Source organism: Quercus lobata (genome assembly GCF_001633185.2).
Source record: "Quercus lobata isolate SW786 chromosome 2 unlocalized genomic scaffold, ValleyOak3.0 Primary Assembly chr2_unplaced_Scq3eQI_2006, whole genome shotgun sequence".
NCBI classification, from domain to species: Eukaryota; Viridiplantae; Streptophyta; class Magnoliopsida; order Fagales; family Fagaceae; genus Quercus; species Quercus lobata.
Window position 1 is genome coordinate 45002 of NW_022154702.1, and position 16503 is coordinate 61504.

Genomic DNA, 16503 nt, shown 5'->3' on the forward strand with positions numbered 1-16503 from the left:
AGTAAAGAATCCCAGTCTCCCATGCCATGTATATTATCTGCGGGTCCGATAGAGATGGACCACAATTCACAAAGCCATGGTTTTAGGGTGTGGTCGCATAGATTATAGACTTCAGTAGGCCCAGTATTAGATCCGGGCTCTGGCCATAGGCCCATAGTTCCCAACCAATCGACTCTCAACTATGTAAAACCAAATTCATTGGGAAAATTACACTTTACTACTCTATATTACATTTTGCACCCTAAACTTCTCGAATGCACATTTTGCATCTTAAACTATGACTCTTGTTACACTTTGCACCAGGAAGTTAAGTTTGCCGTTAACTTGAATGGAAATATAATATTTATGGTGCAAAGTATAATCAAGAGTATAGTTAGGGTGGTAAAGTGTAATTTCTTCTTTATTTTTAATAGATTGAGAAGAGGGGCAATTGGGTCATTTCACATAATATCATACTTTTCCATCCAAGTTAATGGCAAACTTGACGTTGGGGTGCAAATTGTTACAAGGGTTATGGTTTATGATGCAAAATGTGCATTCAAAAAATTTAGGATGCAAAGTGTAATTTGGAGTATAGTTTAGGATGGTAAAGTGTAATTCTCCTTATAAATCACCGTTTATTTTGTTTGTAGTCTACATGTAATAACTTGCAATTTTATAAGGTTACAGTAAAATGTGCATTCGAAAAATTTAGGGTGTAAAGTATAATTTGGAGTATAGTTTAGGGTGATAAAGTGTAATTCTCCCTATAAATCACTGTTTATTTTGTTTGTAGTTTACATGTACTAACTTACAATTTTATTAGATTATGGCAAATCAAATGATATTGATATTCCTCTCCCAGCAATAGTGGCACAGGTAGAAGTGTTAGCAGCTAGAAAAGCAGTTGAGTTTGCTTTGGAGAGCAGTATCACTTCTGCTACTTTCGAAGGTGACTTGGACATTATTTTCAAGGAGCTTACTAGTTCAGAACCATCTCTACATGGGCATTTGATTCAAGATGTTAAATTTTTAGCTTCTTTTTTTAATTGCATTAGTTTTGCTCATATTCTTCGACAGGGAAATAATGTAGCTCATGCTTTGGCTATGTGGGTTTTTAATTCGCTCGATTTAACTGTCTAGATGGAAGATGTGCCACCAGACATTTCTCATATTGTTCAAGCTAATCTAGCCTCTTTGATTAATTAAATGAGTAGTTTTCATTCTAATAAAAAAAAATGATATTGATATCGGTTTCAAAAAAAAGAAAAACAAAGAGAGGAAGATATTGATATCACATCCGGGTTACTTAACTAGTAAAGAGCCAATAACCTACAATTTCAAACAACACTTCCATCTCCAAAAAACCTAGTAAGTTTATTGATTCGAACCATTAGTTTAAAATTACACAAATAAATCAATGAAATATAGATATAATATTTTTTTTCCCTTAATATATGGCCTATTGTATTGTTGTATAAGAAACGTTCAAGCAAACATGCTAATTACTAGTAGGGTAGTAAACTAGTTGAGCAGATATGTCACACTCAAAAGGCTTAAGTAACCTTTGGAGCATAGAGTGTAGCCTATAAAGCAAACTCATTCTATCATACACCCATTCGGCTCGATAAGGGATTACATTTTATATAAATTTATGAGGTCCTTCACAAATATAATATTATATCTGAACTTAGTTTGTTTAATAGTTAAAGGCTCATAAAATTGGTCTTAAAACTTGACTTTTTTGCTAAAAAAATTTATTATAAACAAAATTTTTCTTAAGTGGAGCGGTTTAAAAACAGATCAAATTCATTTAGGATCCTAATTATCCTAAAAAAGCTATTAAAAAAAATCTTAAAAAAGAAGCAGAAAATAGGGAAATGCCCCTCTAAATCTAATAAGCCTGGGTCAGTGTTCAAAGAGCAACGTGTTGGGTTTAAATTAAAAACATTGAAGCTGCTCTTACTTACAAAATACTACAGCTAGTTTCTTTCCCTTGAAATTGAAATCCCTCTTATTTTTATTTGGGTCAAAGAAACAGAGAAAATGGAATATCTAGGGATTGATTTTAGCTGTGCATTGGGTTCGCTCCGCCACGGCAAAATCCCAGAGAAAGACTGCTTGCTGCCTCTCATTTCCAAGCTCCTCGGCTATTGCATCGTCGCCGCCTCCACCACCGTCAAACTCCCCCAGGCATACATAATTCAAATACTTGTTTAGTTTACTTTTAAATTTGAATAATCATGTCTTTGAATTTTCATATCTCACTGCTAATTTAGGGTTTTGACTTAATCAGTGCTTGAGATTTGGGGATTGTGTTTGTCACATTCAAAATTAACTCGAGCAAAGGAACATGTGATATCAATTTTCATCAATTGTATGACCAACAACTCATTTTATGGTTTAAAGTCAGCTCAACTGCTTAAGTCTCTTGTCGTCGAATCCTAAGTCCCATGTTTTGAGACAATAGGTTCAAATCCTACTGAATTGATAATTTTTAATAATGAAAAGCAATTTGGAGAACTTATCATTTTTTTATTTTTTTATTTTTTATTATTGCGGCGTAGGAATTTAATGGATTGCTGATGTAACATGTTATAAGAAACGATTTTGGTTGATTGATTTGATGTCGGTAGTGATATGGTGGTTTTTGTTTTGAGATTTGCAGATATTGAAAATTTTGAAGAATGGAAGTGTCAGAGGCCTTAGTGTTGTGGCCTTTGAGCTTGAAGTAGTCGGCTACACCATTGCACTAGCGTATTGTCTCCACCAAGGGCTTCCCTTTTCAGCTTTTGGGGAGTTGGCGTTTCTTTTGGTCCAAGGTATGTTGGCAATTCTATGTTTGCTGTCAATCTAAAGCATTGCAGTAATGTGGGTGTCCAAAACAAGGTTCGAAGTCATGCTTGTGAGTTGGGTGGGTGTAATGAGTTGTGCTTGCATCATGAGTGTGCGTAGAACTGTATGTGTTCTTGTCTGGCCCATAGACTTGATCCTGCATAGCTAATGACTCTGGCGCAAATGACGCTTCTTCCTCCTGCAAGAATGGTTGTAGGGTGAGGGCTTGCGTTTAATACCCATTGTGAGTGTGTAACTTACCAATAAAGGTTGAATTGACACCCTAGGAGTTATAACAAGTCACGCGTGATCGGTGGCTGCTGAATTTGGGTTTCTGTGGAGTCATGGTTATGGTGGGGGCTGACAATGGCTTACGTGTTTTGAACTGGGAACAATGTCACCCGAGTCAGGTGACTCAATTTGTGTGGTTGCCAGGGTTAGGTAACGTTGGAATTGCATGTGATGCTGGTAAAATGTGATTGCCAATGATTGGAGATGAGGCAGTTTAGATGCGGTGACAGACAGAATATTAGAGGGCTTGAATGCTTGATGCATGGTGGTCGAGGGTGGTCAATTATGATGGGCGGCAGTTTAAGGAATATGTTGGCTATGATACCATACTGGCTATTTCATCCTTTTAATGAAGTAGTCTCTTTCTTTCTCTTTCAATAAAGTTCTCTTACCTATCATAAAAAAAAAATGTTAATTCTATTACATTATCAGTATTAATAGTTTGTCCCTAATATATTACTCATAAAAAATAACTAACTTTTTTGTGTCTTTAGTATCTTGTATTTACATACTATATCTTGCTGCCTTACGTTCTCTCCCAAAATTGTTTTATGCTAGTTCTATTGTCTCATGGTGTGGAGTGGATGCATTAGAAACTGACCTAAATTGACATATTTAAGAATTTATTTTGCTTGAATTCTACTGTCAAGCAAAAACCTGGCTTCTGGTTTGCGCTATTAGACCCCTTCAATGAGATTACTATCGCAATAAGAAAAGCTGATATCAATTTTTAAAGGATCTAACAACTTCCTCTTCTGCTTGTCTGTTGCAGCTATAATTTTAGTTGCCATAATCTACTATTATTCTCAACCTTTGGGTGCCTCAACATGGATCAGGGCATTACTGTATCCTTCTTGCTTTCAGTATAGTATTTTGGATTTGTCTTGAATTTGCATTCTGGAATACCAAAAAGATGGTCAACCTCTTCCTTAATATGATGGCTTTTCAGATATTGTGCTGTAGCACCTACCATCTTGGCTGGTCAAATTGATCCCATTCTCTTTGAAGCACTATATGTGAGTAGCATTCCACCCCCCCCCCCCTTCTACTCTGTACTTGAACATACACTGTCAGAGTTTCTTTCTGTTCTTTTTTTTCCCTTGCATTTTTCTGTCATTGTCTTTATAGGGTTATTGATTTGCATTAAAACATGCATTTCAATCTTCAGGCTTGTTTACACCTTTCTCTATCTTTTGAGTTCTAAGGCTATCTATGTATGAAGTTTTTCTAATGCGGAAAGATCTTTTACAGGCATCTCAGCATGCAGTTTTTCTCTTTGCCAGGATCCCGCAGATATGGGCAAACTTTTCAGTAAGTTAATTCATTAAAGCCCTATTATGCTGTTAGATTGGATGTTATTACCTGTTGAGCTCTCAAATAATTTACTAACTGCATTTCGTACCTTCAAACTTCACAAGGATTCTATAAATTTCCTTGTTAAATACTAATATGAAGATACAGGCCTACTCTGTTCTCAAACCCAACAGTCTGTAACTTCATTAAATCTTAATAAATACACCAATGTGTCATGCGTGTAAATTTGCATTAGAGTGAATCTGGAACCAGCAATGTGCATGTAAGCTAATAAATGCACTCCAGTTTGTGGCTGAGCAGATTAAAGGATGATTGGATCACTTTCTGGAAGAGGCAATACTGTGTTCCCATTTTATTCTGTTTACTGACCAATTTACACAATCTTTTGCCTGTCGATTTTCAGTTATTTTGAGATCACACATGTTTGTAGCCTATTTACTCATGTTTTGGTGAACAACCCTTCTCTGAGCAGAATAAAAGTACAGGCGAGCTCAGCTTCTTGACATGTTTTATGAATTTTGCCGGTTCCATTGGTAAATCGATCTTTTTAGTTGATGGTGCTGTTAATGTATTACCTATTTATTTAGAGAAGTTCTGAACTTACTTCTTTCTTTTGCAGTGAGAGTTTTTACCAGTCTCCAGGAAAAAGCACCAATAAGTGGTATCCTTGTTTCATATTCTTGAATGTGATTTTTGTTGAATATCTCTAATGAGTTTTTTAAACAATGCTGATGATGAATTTCAGATTTGAGAAGATAACAATTGTAACTTAGGAGCCTCTAGCATTATATTCTTAAAAATGATGATTTTAATGAAAAAAAAAAATCATTGTTTTGGAATATTTTATAAGAGTAATGATACATCCACAACATTTCAAATAATTTCACAACAAATCCTAGGTGGTAAGTTGTTACTGGTTCTAATCTAGGCCTACCACTTACATTACATTTTGCCCACTAATAACAACTTACTTCTTAGGATTTTTTTGAAATTGTTGTGAAAATACTGTGGTGGGGGCTCAAAAATGGGAACAAAAGGGAAATTTTGTTTTTTTTTTTTTTATGCCTTTTTGGTCTTAGTGTTTTAAAAAGTGATGGCGTTTCAGGTATTGTGATGTCTTGTTTCACTTATCAAAAAAAAGAAAAGAAAGGGTATTATGATGGCTTGTTTCAGATTTCATTGTATCACTGATCGCTCTCATATAAGAAAAACTATTTCATGCTGTTATTATTGCATCCTAATAAAATTCAATTTTATGTGGAAAAGGATAGTCTTCTAGTAACTTTGGTGTCATAAAAGATGCTAAATAAAACAATTGGTATGATTTTGTCTACATGAATGGTTCAAAAATTCCTGCTCCATTCCACTGGGTCCTTTAATTCATGTTTCCCCTACCTATTTCTTGTTTATCAACACTACATACACTAATGGTTTCTATGTCTTACTTAAGCTTTTGATGGCAGTTTTTTTGTTTATTGTGCACAAAACATTTGCTATCCTTAATTCTTTTGAAGTTGTTTTGGGCTCTGCAATTGGTATTGCAACCAATGGTACCATCCTGAGTCAGATAATTTTGTACCGAAATGCTCGTGCCACGGAAGAGAAGAAAAAGAAGTAGAACAAGAAGATGCGGTGTCATCTGTCATCCTCAGCAGGTGGTGCAACTGGCCAACTTCACAAGTTCATTGGTACTTTAGGTGTCATCTTTCTTCGAGTGTAGCTGAACTCAAACGTATCAATGGATGTTCCAAGTGGAGCATGCATAAACAGATGTTAGCAACTACTTCTATTTGATACTTTCTTATTGTTTATTAAATGAATTGTAAAATTAGAAAAAGAAAAATGGTCCTCTTCCCCTTGGATTAAAACCTTTATACTTTTTGATTTTTAAGATATTCGCATTTTTTTTATATATATAATTTTCCGTTGCTACATTTAAGAAATTCAATTTACAAATAACTCTTTTGGAGTCTGAATTACTCCATCCTATATCTTCTTCTTCTTCTTTTTCATTAATGGAATGTGTATATATATATAGTGTTGATGCTACCTTGAAAAAGAAGTTTTCTTACTTTTGAGAATCCAAGCCCACCATTACAGGTTGGGCAAATGTCATATTTTGAGATATGCACGAGCAGGAATGCTCAGTGCAGGTTTTGTTTTGTTTTTGAATTGGTTAGAAATATTATTACATAAATACCCCATCTCTCCCCAAGCTCAAATCGAGACCCATGCTTCTTCATGCTTAAGGCATAGGAAGGTACCATCTGGGTCGACTCTGTGGTGGTATAAGTGTAGTTGGGCAAACACTCCTAAATGTTTGAAATCGGTATAATTTGAATCAACTTTGATATTTATTATTCATTCAAGTAAATATTTTGATATCTGTCTGAGTCTCATCGATCATATCTTAAGTTCCCTTGTATTGACTAATAAATTATATAGTTGAATTTAATTGTGTTATGAAAAAAACAAAAAGTTTTGTATCCAACGGATTACAATGACTGTCAAATAAAATCCATATTCTTGTTCCATTATCTCATAGCCCAGGCCATACCTCACACTCACAGGTGCTTTAGTTTAACTCGGCTTCCCTAATTCGATCACTCCTAGGTTCTATGTTGCGGTCACCACGGCTTCTACATGAACTGCGTCTACCTTGTGGGGTTATACTTGAGTAAACATCATCATATGATTCTTAGCAACTTTCTCTTAGGAATCCATGCGATTGGTACGGTTATATACCTAAAATATGTAATCTTCAATCTGGGTAATGTAAGTATATAACCATGGGATGATGCGGACTATACGAATGAGAAAACAACATTTTAGTATGGACGTGTTTAGAAAAAAGAAAGAAAGAAAGAAATACAAAAATGAAATGGTAGTATAAACTATGAAGTCAAGACACGATTAAAATATATATTAGATAAAAGCGAAAGAAAAGTATACAACTTTAAGAAAGTGTAGATGTATTGTCTACTTGATTCTTTTGTTATTTCTCTTTCTTTGTTTCGTTTTCTTTTGAGTTGGATAAAGTATTTATTTTTTGATACAATATCATAATAATCTTATATATAGTAGAAGTTATAGATGAGTCTCACATGAACTTAATTTTAACAAAATTGAAATTGAGGCTAACTTAGAAGTTTTTTATGTGTGTTTTTTGAAGCCAAAATTAGAATCTTCTTGCTGTAGTTAAAAGTATTGAGTGTTGCTTATGCAAATTTGTTAATATGCATGTGTTATTTTTATTGCTATCCATAAAATGCAGGTTGCTTTGTTTGCTTATAATTTGTCTTATAGATGTTAAATTAGGTAAAAAAAATTTGGCTTATTTAGATGTTAATTTACACTTGAATTAATACATATCATAATATCATATATGTCATTGCAAGGATAATTGGATAGAGAGGCGACTTTTAAATTGGTATCTGCAAACAATCTCTATAATAGGTCTCTTCCATTACAAATTTAGCGTCAGTATGAATACAACAAGTTAAGTTGTTAAGTCGATAACTTATTGCCATAAGTTGTGAATCTAAAAAATTTATGAAAATATTTTCAGGATGCTGGTTTTAGGTTGTTAAGGCGGGATTTTATTGCATGGATTCCTAAGAGAAAGTTGTTGCAAGGAATTCCGAAGAGAAACTGAGAAAGTAGTCATCTTAATTACAAATAGTAAAAACGTGGTTATATTAAAGGCGAAAAACACTTTTTTGTTCCTACATTTTCAGGAAATTTTCATTTTAGTCCTTATATTTTATTTTTTTCGCTTTTAGTCTCTATTCTGAAAAACGCTTCCCGTTTTAGTCTCTACCATTACATCAGAAACGAAGAAAGTTGACATGGCAAATGGCAGGAATAAATAATACTAAATTAATGTCCACGTGACTTAAATTAATAATAACAAATGTTTTTTGGCATTAAAAAATACCATGTCAGCATCTAAATTAAAAAAAATTAATTTATTAATTTTAACTAAATAAAAAAAATTAAAAACAGAATTAAAAACTAAAAATCATATGAATTGAGATCTAAGTGTATCTTGAATAAGAACAACAAGAACACAAATCCAAATCCAAAAACACAAACCCATAAATTTAAATAAATAAATAAATAAATAAATAAATAAAACCCAGTAATATCCAACTACCAGCCATCAGAGATCCGAGAGAGAAAGGGAAAGATGAGTTCTGAGCAGAACGAGGGTACAAGCTACCAGCCATCAGAGCCAATGCTCTGCGCCGACAACTGTGGGTTCTTTGGCGGTGCGGCGACCATGAACCTTTGCTCCAAGCGCTACAGAGACTACCACATGAAAGAAGAACACGCGGCTCTTGCAGTCTCTGTGAACCTCAAGGCTATAACCTTCACTGTTGGGACCTCATACACCCTAATGTCATCGGTCACAGTCCCAACAACCACAGCAATCTTACCCTCCTATAAACCAAACCAAAAAATCCATATAAATCCCAAATGCAGAACAAGGGCGGTTTGATGCATTTGGGCCTAAGGCGAAAATTGATTTTCTTGTTTTAGATGCAAAATTACTACTAATTAACATGAACTACATAGAATTTTTTCTTTTTCTTTAGAAATTTTATAGACATGAAAAATTTGACAAATTTTTTCATATTTATTGATATGGCAAATTGATAATGGTAAGTAAAAGAGTAGTGTTAGTGGTAGATTTAAATGAGAACTAATAAAAGTTTGCTAACTCAACTCTTATTAGTATTTTTATTTTTTTTAGAAGTGTAATATTCACAATATTTTTTATAACAAATCGTAGGTTTTAAGTTGCATTTTGTTTTCTATTTGAAAATATCACTATAATTATTTTTTTGCCATCAATAATAGGTTGTAACAACCTACTACTTAGCATTAGTTGTAAAAGTGTTGTGAAAAATATTGTGGATGTTGCATTTTTCTCTCTTTTTTATTTGTTTTTCATCTGGTAAAAAAAAATAGTTTATTTATTGATTATAAATAACCCTATTGGTTAAAATTTGGGGACTTTTTTTTACTTGGGACCTTAGGAGACCACATCTCTTGCTTACCCATTCAACCGGCCGTGATGCAGAAACAATTCCAATCAATACAACACTAAATTGAAAACCAAATAAACTTCTAAGAGAATCTCCTCGATTTTTCTTAGCAACCAAACAGAACCTATAAAAATGTTACCTTGCCCTCCATGTAACGAATCAACTTGGAGAGAGATAGAGGTGGCTTGTTTATCTTGCTCATGAAAAGCCTCTTCAATATCATTGCATTGAATTTATTCCCGGTCCTCCGCACCAGAAAACAGTACAACTAATCACAGATTCACAAGGGCGGAGCTATAGCATGCCTTGGCCCCCCCAAAATTTTAAAAAATTATTTTATATTATGTATAAATATTAAAAATTTAAATATTTAGTTACAAAAATAAAAGTTGGCCCCCCAAATGTTTGAGTTAGTCCAATAATGCGCTTAAAAACTAACAGAATTTGTTAATTGATCTAGTAGTTATAGAGACAAGTTAGTTTTGTTTTCTCTAATGTGTTTTTTGTACATGTTTAATATCAAACTAAATAGCTTTTTTATACTCATTGAAGTTTAAAAGATGATAAGTTCCCTTAAAAAATTATCTTGCGAAAATATATATTTGAAAATTGTTAATTTTATATACAATATATTTATAAATTATGACATACTCTAATATTAAAATATTAATGTTTATATTTGTGTATGTATGTTTACGCATGTGTACGATGGTTTATCTTGACTCGAAACTAATATATTAATACCAAAATTCAGACACTTGAAACAAAAAAAAAAATCCTAGCTCCACCCCTACAGATCCACCGTACACGTGTCAACCACACATCAAATCCTCCATAACCACAAACATACATACAACATAAAACACGGAAATGGTCTATGGTGAATGCTGATTTACTGGGTTTTTTTTTTTTTTTTGGGTTTAATTTCTGGGTTTATGTTCTTGGATCTGAGTTCGTGTTCTTGTTGTTCTTGTTTAAAACACACTTAGATCTTAATTCATATGATTTTTAGTTTTTAATTTTTTTATTTAGTTAAAATTAATAAATTATTTTTTAAAAATTTAGATGCTGACGTGGCATTTTTTAATGCCAAAAAACATTTTTTATTATTAATTTAAGCCACATGGACATTAATTTAGTATTATTTATTCCTATTGTTTGCCACATCAGCTTTTTCCATTTCTGATGTAACGGCAGAGACTAAAATGGAAAGCGTTTTTCAGGATAAAGACTAAAAGCGGTAAAAATAAAATGTAGGGACTAAAATGAGAATCGCCTGAAAATGTAGGAACTAAAATGTGTTTTTCGCCCTTTCAAGATAATTAAATTTTTCTTTAACTACTGAAATTCTATCAAACAAGATTTCCAAAGTCTATAATTAATATTGAATCTGAATTAGAAATTTTATTTGACTTCAAATATTGATTTTATTTTTTTAAAGAAGATTCAAATATTGAATTTGATAATGAAACACCAAGCACAAAAACAAAATTCAATATCAAACATTCAATCAAACAAGATCTCCAAAATCTATAATTAATATTTAATCCAAATTAGAAATTTGATTTGACTTCAAATATTAATTTTCTTTTTAAAGAAGATTAAAATATTTATTTAAAAACAAAAGAATATTCAAATATTGAATTTGATAATGAAACACCAAGCCCAACAAAATATCTATTTTAAACTTATAAAAATCCATATATATTAGGCAAGTTAACAAAATTCCACTTGATGCCGAGTTGCGGGAGATCAAAATTTCTTCATTTTAGGTAAGACTCCTAGTTCCTTCGAAATTGGGATAACCAAGATTTCTAATTCCCTCGAAATTCTCGAGAATTATGAAAATCTACCTAGTTGGATGAAATAAGGAAGGATAATTAATCCTAATCCCAAACGAACTAGCCAATGTACCCATAGGCTTATATCACTAACACGCTACCAAAAACCAAGTACTTCTACGATTCCACTTAAGAAAAACCTAATTCCGCAAAGCCATCTTCACTTTTTATTATCAAATAAAACACCCATCTTCGTATTGCTTTCAACATGAGAAATATCAAAACTTTCAACATGTTTTTCTTCTTAGTTTTCTTAGTCTTCATCGTCCTCCCTAATCCTTCTATGATGGCCCAAGAACCAAAATTCCCAAATAGTATTTTTCTCTTAGCCGGCCAATCCAACATGGCTGGACGTGGAGTCATCATGCCTGGTCAAGCCACTCCTAGTAGTCCTAACATTCTTCAACTCGGCTTAAACCACACTTGGTTCGAAGCCCATGAGCCTCTGCACAAGGAAATTGATGAAGGAAAACGCTGTGGGATTGGACCTGGAATGTCTTTTGCCAAAACGGTTCTAGCCATGGAACCCAACATGGGTGTGATTGGTCTGGTGCCTTGTGCCAGAGGAGGGACTGGACTAAAGCAATGGGCTCGTGGGTCTAAGCTTTATGATAACTTGGTACAAAGGGCCTATGCATCCACAAAGTTTGGTGGGAAAATTAAAGGCCTCCTTTGGTTTCAAGGGGAAACAGATACAAGTAGTACAGAAGATGCCCTTCTATACGAGACAAGATTGCCCAAGTTTTTCAATGACCTTCGAGATGACTTGCATCTTCCTGATCTGCCAATAGTCCAGGTATGGTTTTTGTATAATTGATTTGACTTCATTCAATTCTCATCTATGTTAATTTTTTTTTTCATAAAAATTTGGTTACAATTCAATTTAGCCCTTTGATTTTTTACTTTTAGTGCTTAAGATTTAATGTTTGTCAATTTATAATTCATTTGAATTGAGGGGGAGGGAGGGGGAGTAGTGTAGAGTAGAATAAATTTGGCCTAAAATTAGCTTAATTTTAGCCAATTCTACCCTACTCTCCTCCACTCCCCTTCCATCCAAACAGGCCCTTAATCCCTTACTTTTTCAAATTGGTTAATTTGGTCATTCTATCCAAACCTGGTAGCTAATGAAGTTATTTAAGCTTTATCTTTTGATTTTTAAATAACACTCATTAAACAATAAGATTTATTTAATGATACATTTTTTAGAACCCTTTTAATTAAAATTTTAATTTAAAAAAAGAAGAAATTTTAAATGGCAACCTTTATTTATTTATTTATTTAATAATCCAATTGTTACAACGAGGGAGAGGAGATTTAGACATTGTCTTTATTAAAAATACCATGAAGTGCCAATTAATTGAGCTACAAAGCTCTTAACAAATAATATCGAATGGATGAAAAATGTAGATTGACTTAGTTTGTTATTATGACTTATTTTTTACAATGTGAAAAACTGAATTGACAAACATTAAATCTTAAAGACTAATTTAAAAATTGAAGTAAAAGTTAAGGGCGTAAAAAATTGAAGTTTAGCCAAGTTTTTCCCTTTTGCCTAAAGACTTTCTGTGTTAACTGTTTTAAATTCTAGCTAATTGTGTGTTTTTGCGTGGACTTTATTGTGCAGGTCGCACTTGCATCAGGGTATCACTCCGATCTTATAACAACTGTAAGACAGGCCCAACTTTTTTTATGTCTAAAAAATGTTAGGACTGTTGATGCTTGGGGCCTTCCCCTTGGGCTGGATGGACTCCATTTGAATACTGATGGTGCAGTTCGCTTGGGCCAGATGTTAGCCCATACCTTTCTTTCTTTCAAACCAAAACATAAATGGGTTGGCGGTAGAAAGTTTGGATACCAAATTTCTTATTCGACGACAAAATACTTTATTAATAAGAACTCATAATAACAAAAAATATGTGCTCAAGCATATATATACTTTACTTTTTTTTGGGGGGGGGGGGGTAATTTGACTAGTGTCCAAGATTCTTTCAATTATTTAGCAAAGAAAGAACTATGATTAAAATCATTTTTTAAGATCTTATTGAGTGAAGTTTTTCCCATATGACAATTTTAAATTTTTTTTTGAGAGAGATCATTTTAATTGTAAGTACTATGAGATTATATTTAGTTACCTAGTTATTGTTTTAATGGTCATCCAATTAGTATTTTTTATTTTGCTTTGTTAACGTTAGTTAAGGCTTTTGTTGTGTGGGTGTATGTGAAAAGTTTGTGTTTTTATTGGAGAGAGAATGTGTTTAAATTCTATGCAATGAATCAATGTTTGTGTGTGGGTTGTTATAATTTTAGTAGAGTGATACAAAAATTTCATATTTTGATATGACGTGATTAGTGTATAATAAAACTTATAAAACTAATATTAAATGGGTTCATATAGAAATGGTATTATTCTAATTGTTAGGAATAATCATCCTAATAAGTCATGGGAAAAAGTAGTTTGTTTATCATTTTATTTTGTATAAAACAAAGTTGATGTTTTCAAACTAAAAAAACTGGGAAAAAAAAAAGATGTTTAGACACCCTGCAAAATCATGTTTGCCCAAGTACTGTTAATCTCAGATTTTATGCTTTGTTGGATCGTACACACTTGAAATTGACTTGGGATGCCGATTTTAGGGAATCTGGACACCTTTCTTTTACTTTATATGGTTTCTATTATTATGGACAACCCATGTCCATAGCTCAAATTTAAATCCGTTAGTTTTAAAAGCAACAAGTGTAGCTTTAGAATTAAAGCATCCAATTCCTATTCCAAAGATCCAATTTCAATGATTGATCTTGGCTTCCAAAGCGCTGCATACGTGACACACTAGTATTTTATTGTAGTTACCGCCTAATTGGTAATCTTCTATCTAACTTCTATGCTTTTTTTTTTTTTTTTACAATATATAATTTCATAGTTAGGAAATGAGATTTTAAATCTTAGATGTTTCTATTGGAAACATCAAGAGCAAAAAGTGCTAACCAATTAAACTACAAGACTCCTGATGCATCCTTTTAATTTGTAGTTTTAGGTGGAAATTTTCTGGATTTGTTGATGGGGATAGAGCATGCATATGTAATATGTTACATATTTGATGACGATTATCAGCCAATCGTGTCAAAAATGGAACAGCTTAAATCCAAGATTTGATGAGACATGTTTAATATAGTGTAAGCAATGATGTTAATGTAACAAAATCAAGTGCTCCAATTTGAGGCTAGGGATGCAGCAAATTGTAAGGTGATTAACATAAATTTGGATATGCCCATCAGATGGGTTTTAGGTATATGTTTGCACATATGGAGAAGATTTTTTTGGGTTAGAATGTTCTATCCGTAGAGATAAGGAAGGGAAGGTTGATAAATTGTAGGGTATGGGAGGACCATGCTATGAATGAACTTTGCAAAATAGTGGGATGCTCTTTTGCCCTATTATTTGTAGCTTTCAATCTCTATGTACTTGGCTCCACCGCGGGGTGCATCATCCCTATCTTGTGCTCTCTTCAACCTGGACCAGCATTCTCTTGTTACTATCATGGAAATTTGGCAAATAAAAAAGACTTCATATTCTGTCACCATATACTTACAAATTATGTAGTGCTGTTTTTGGCATTCAGTGTAAATCTATGTTCCACATAGACTGATTTGTCTTAAGGTAGCTATGGGTTTTTGATGAAGTAGCAGAATCCTACAGAGTAAGTACAACATTTTTCATTGTTTTTCACAACTACTAACATGGTCAAGAGCAAATTCATTTTCACTTGAGTCCCATAATGACACAACATTTTTATGCACCCATTGAGTTTGTGAATGGTCGATTGTCGAGCAATTTAAAATCTCATGCTAGCCTTCCAAGCAAGCTCCTTTAGTAGGTCAACATTTTGTACCATTCAATTGATACTAAGGAGAGGTGCACGGTTGGCTCCCATATTAGTTGAGTTAAGGTAATCACAAGTAGGGATGGAAAAAGATCTTTGCCTTGCTTGACCCGCCCTACTCCACGCGATTTTCTCCACCCAAAGAGGTGGTAGGGCAAGGATGGAATTTGCTCACATTGCTCAGCCTAGTATATGTATACATCCAACCTATTCCCCCGCTTCGAGTGGAACTTTATCCTTGATCCGACCTTACCTCGTCCCATTGTCATTAGGAGGTTCAACCTAAGAGCTCGGGCCTATGCTAGCCAAGAGCACAAATATGTCCAGAAGCCTATACCCAAGACGAGTTCTTCAGGCCTAAACTCATATTTTGGCGTTCAAGCGCCATATCAACCCCTTCCAATGTTTATGATTGTTAGCCATTAAGTAGCACTTAATTTGTAATTATAAACTGGTGAGAATTGTTTCACTCTTAAATACATGTTTAACAAATATTTTGCTCCATTTCTCTTTTTACTAAAAATAAACTTGTCCCTCCATTTCTTATCTCAACTCTATAAAGTAACTTGGATTCCCCAATCTGAGTTGTTTAGTGATATACCTCTGTTTTCTTCTATTGCTATGATGAGCCATCAAAGCGAGCAGTGAACTGTTACAATCAATGGGACAAAGTGTTTACTCCAATTTATTTTATGACCATTAACTTGTAGTGGTTTTCATAAACAAATAGAAACTTAGAGTTTAGATAGGTTTCGACAGATGTATATATCTGATATCATCTAGATGTTTTCAGCAAATATTAATAATGTTAAGTGAAGGTGCTAGGCAGCTTCATTTGAAGCAAAGAAAAAAAGAGGATGAGAGTGAGACAAGCAATAGGCAAGAATTGCTTATGGCGGGCCATTATAAGGACAAAGTTTGGTGTAATTTTAAAGTGATGGGACTAATCAACTATGAGGACCACTGCAATTCATAGAAAAAACCTTATGGTGACGTAGCTGCTAATGTCTAATGGCAAGAAATTCTTTAGCTCAGAAAAAGGACTATATATGCCTTTGTAAGACAAAAGTACTACTGTGTTCACAAATTTGAAATTTCAGCCCAAAAAAAGATTAAAAATAGTTCAAAAATGGTTACACTCATATTCTCATTGAATTATATAACATGTACTTCAGTATTTTTAGGACCATATTATTTACCACAACTTAATAATAGGCCTCGTTAGTGGGTGTTTTTTGAACATCCTTGAATAGTATATGTAACTATAATTTATGAACCATTACTTTCACATCGATCTACCACTTACCGTCACAC

The 16503-nt window shown here is 33.3% G+C and overlaps 2 protein-coding genes across 2 annotated transcripts; both read left to right on the forward strand.

The window, feature by feature from the left end:
• Window positions 1-1883: 1883 nt before the first annotated feature.
• LOC115972729 (mannose-P-dolichol utilization defect 1 protein homolog 2-like) lies at window positions 1884-6331 on the forward strand. Its single transcript, XM_031092991.1, has 8 exons — window positions 1884-2172; window positions 2648-2801; window positions 3878-3950; window positions 4055-4121; window positions 4357-4416; window positions 4892-4952; window positions 5039-5080; window positions 5934-6331. Exons 1-8 carry the CDS (start codon window positions 2026-2028, stop codon window positions 6035-6037), a joined length of 708 nt encoding a protein of 235 aa, XP_030948851.1. The 5' UTR covers window positions 1884-2025; the 3' UTR covers window positions 6038-6331.
• A 5048-nt stretch (window positions 6332-11379) lies between these two features.
• Window positions 11380-13214, forward strand: LOC115972723 (probable carbohydrate esterase At4g34215). Its single transcript, XM_031092986.1, has 2 exons — window positions 11380-12107; window positions 12936-13214. Exons 1-2 carry the CDS (start codon window positions 11520-11522, stop codon window positions 13212-13214), a joined length of 867 nt encoding a protein of 288 aa, XP_030948846.1. The 5' UTR covers window positions 11380-11519.
• The last annotated feature ends 3289 nt before the right edge of the window (window positions 13215-16503 follow it).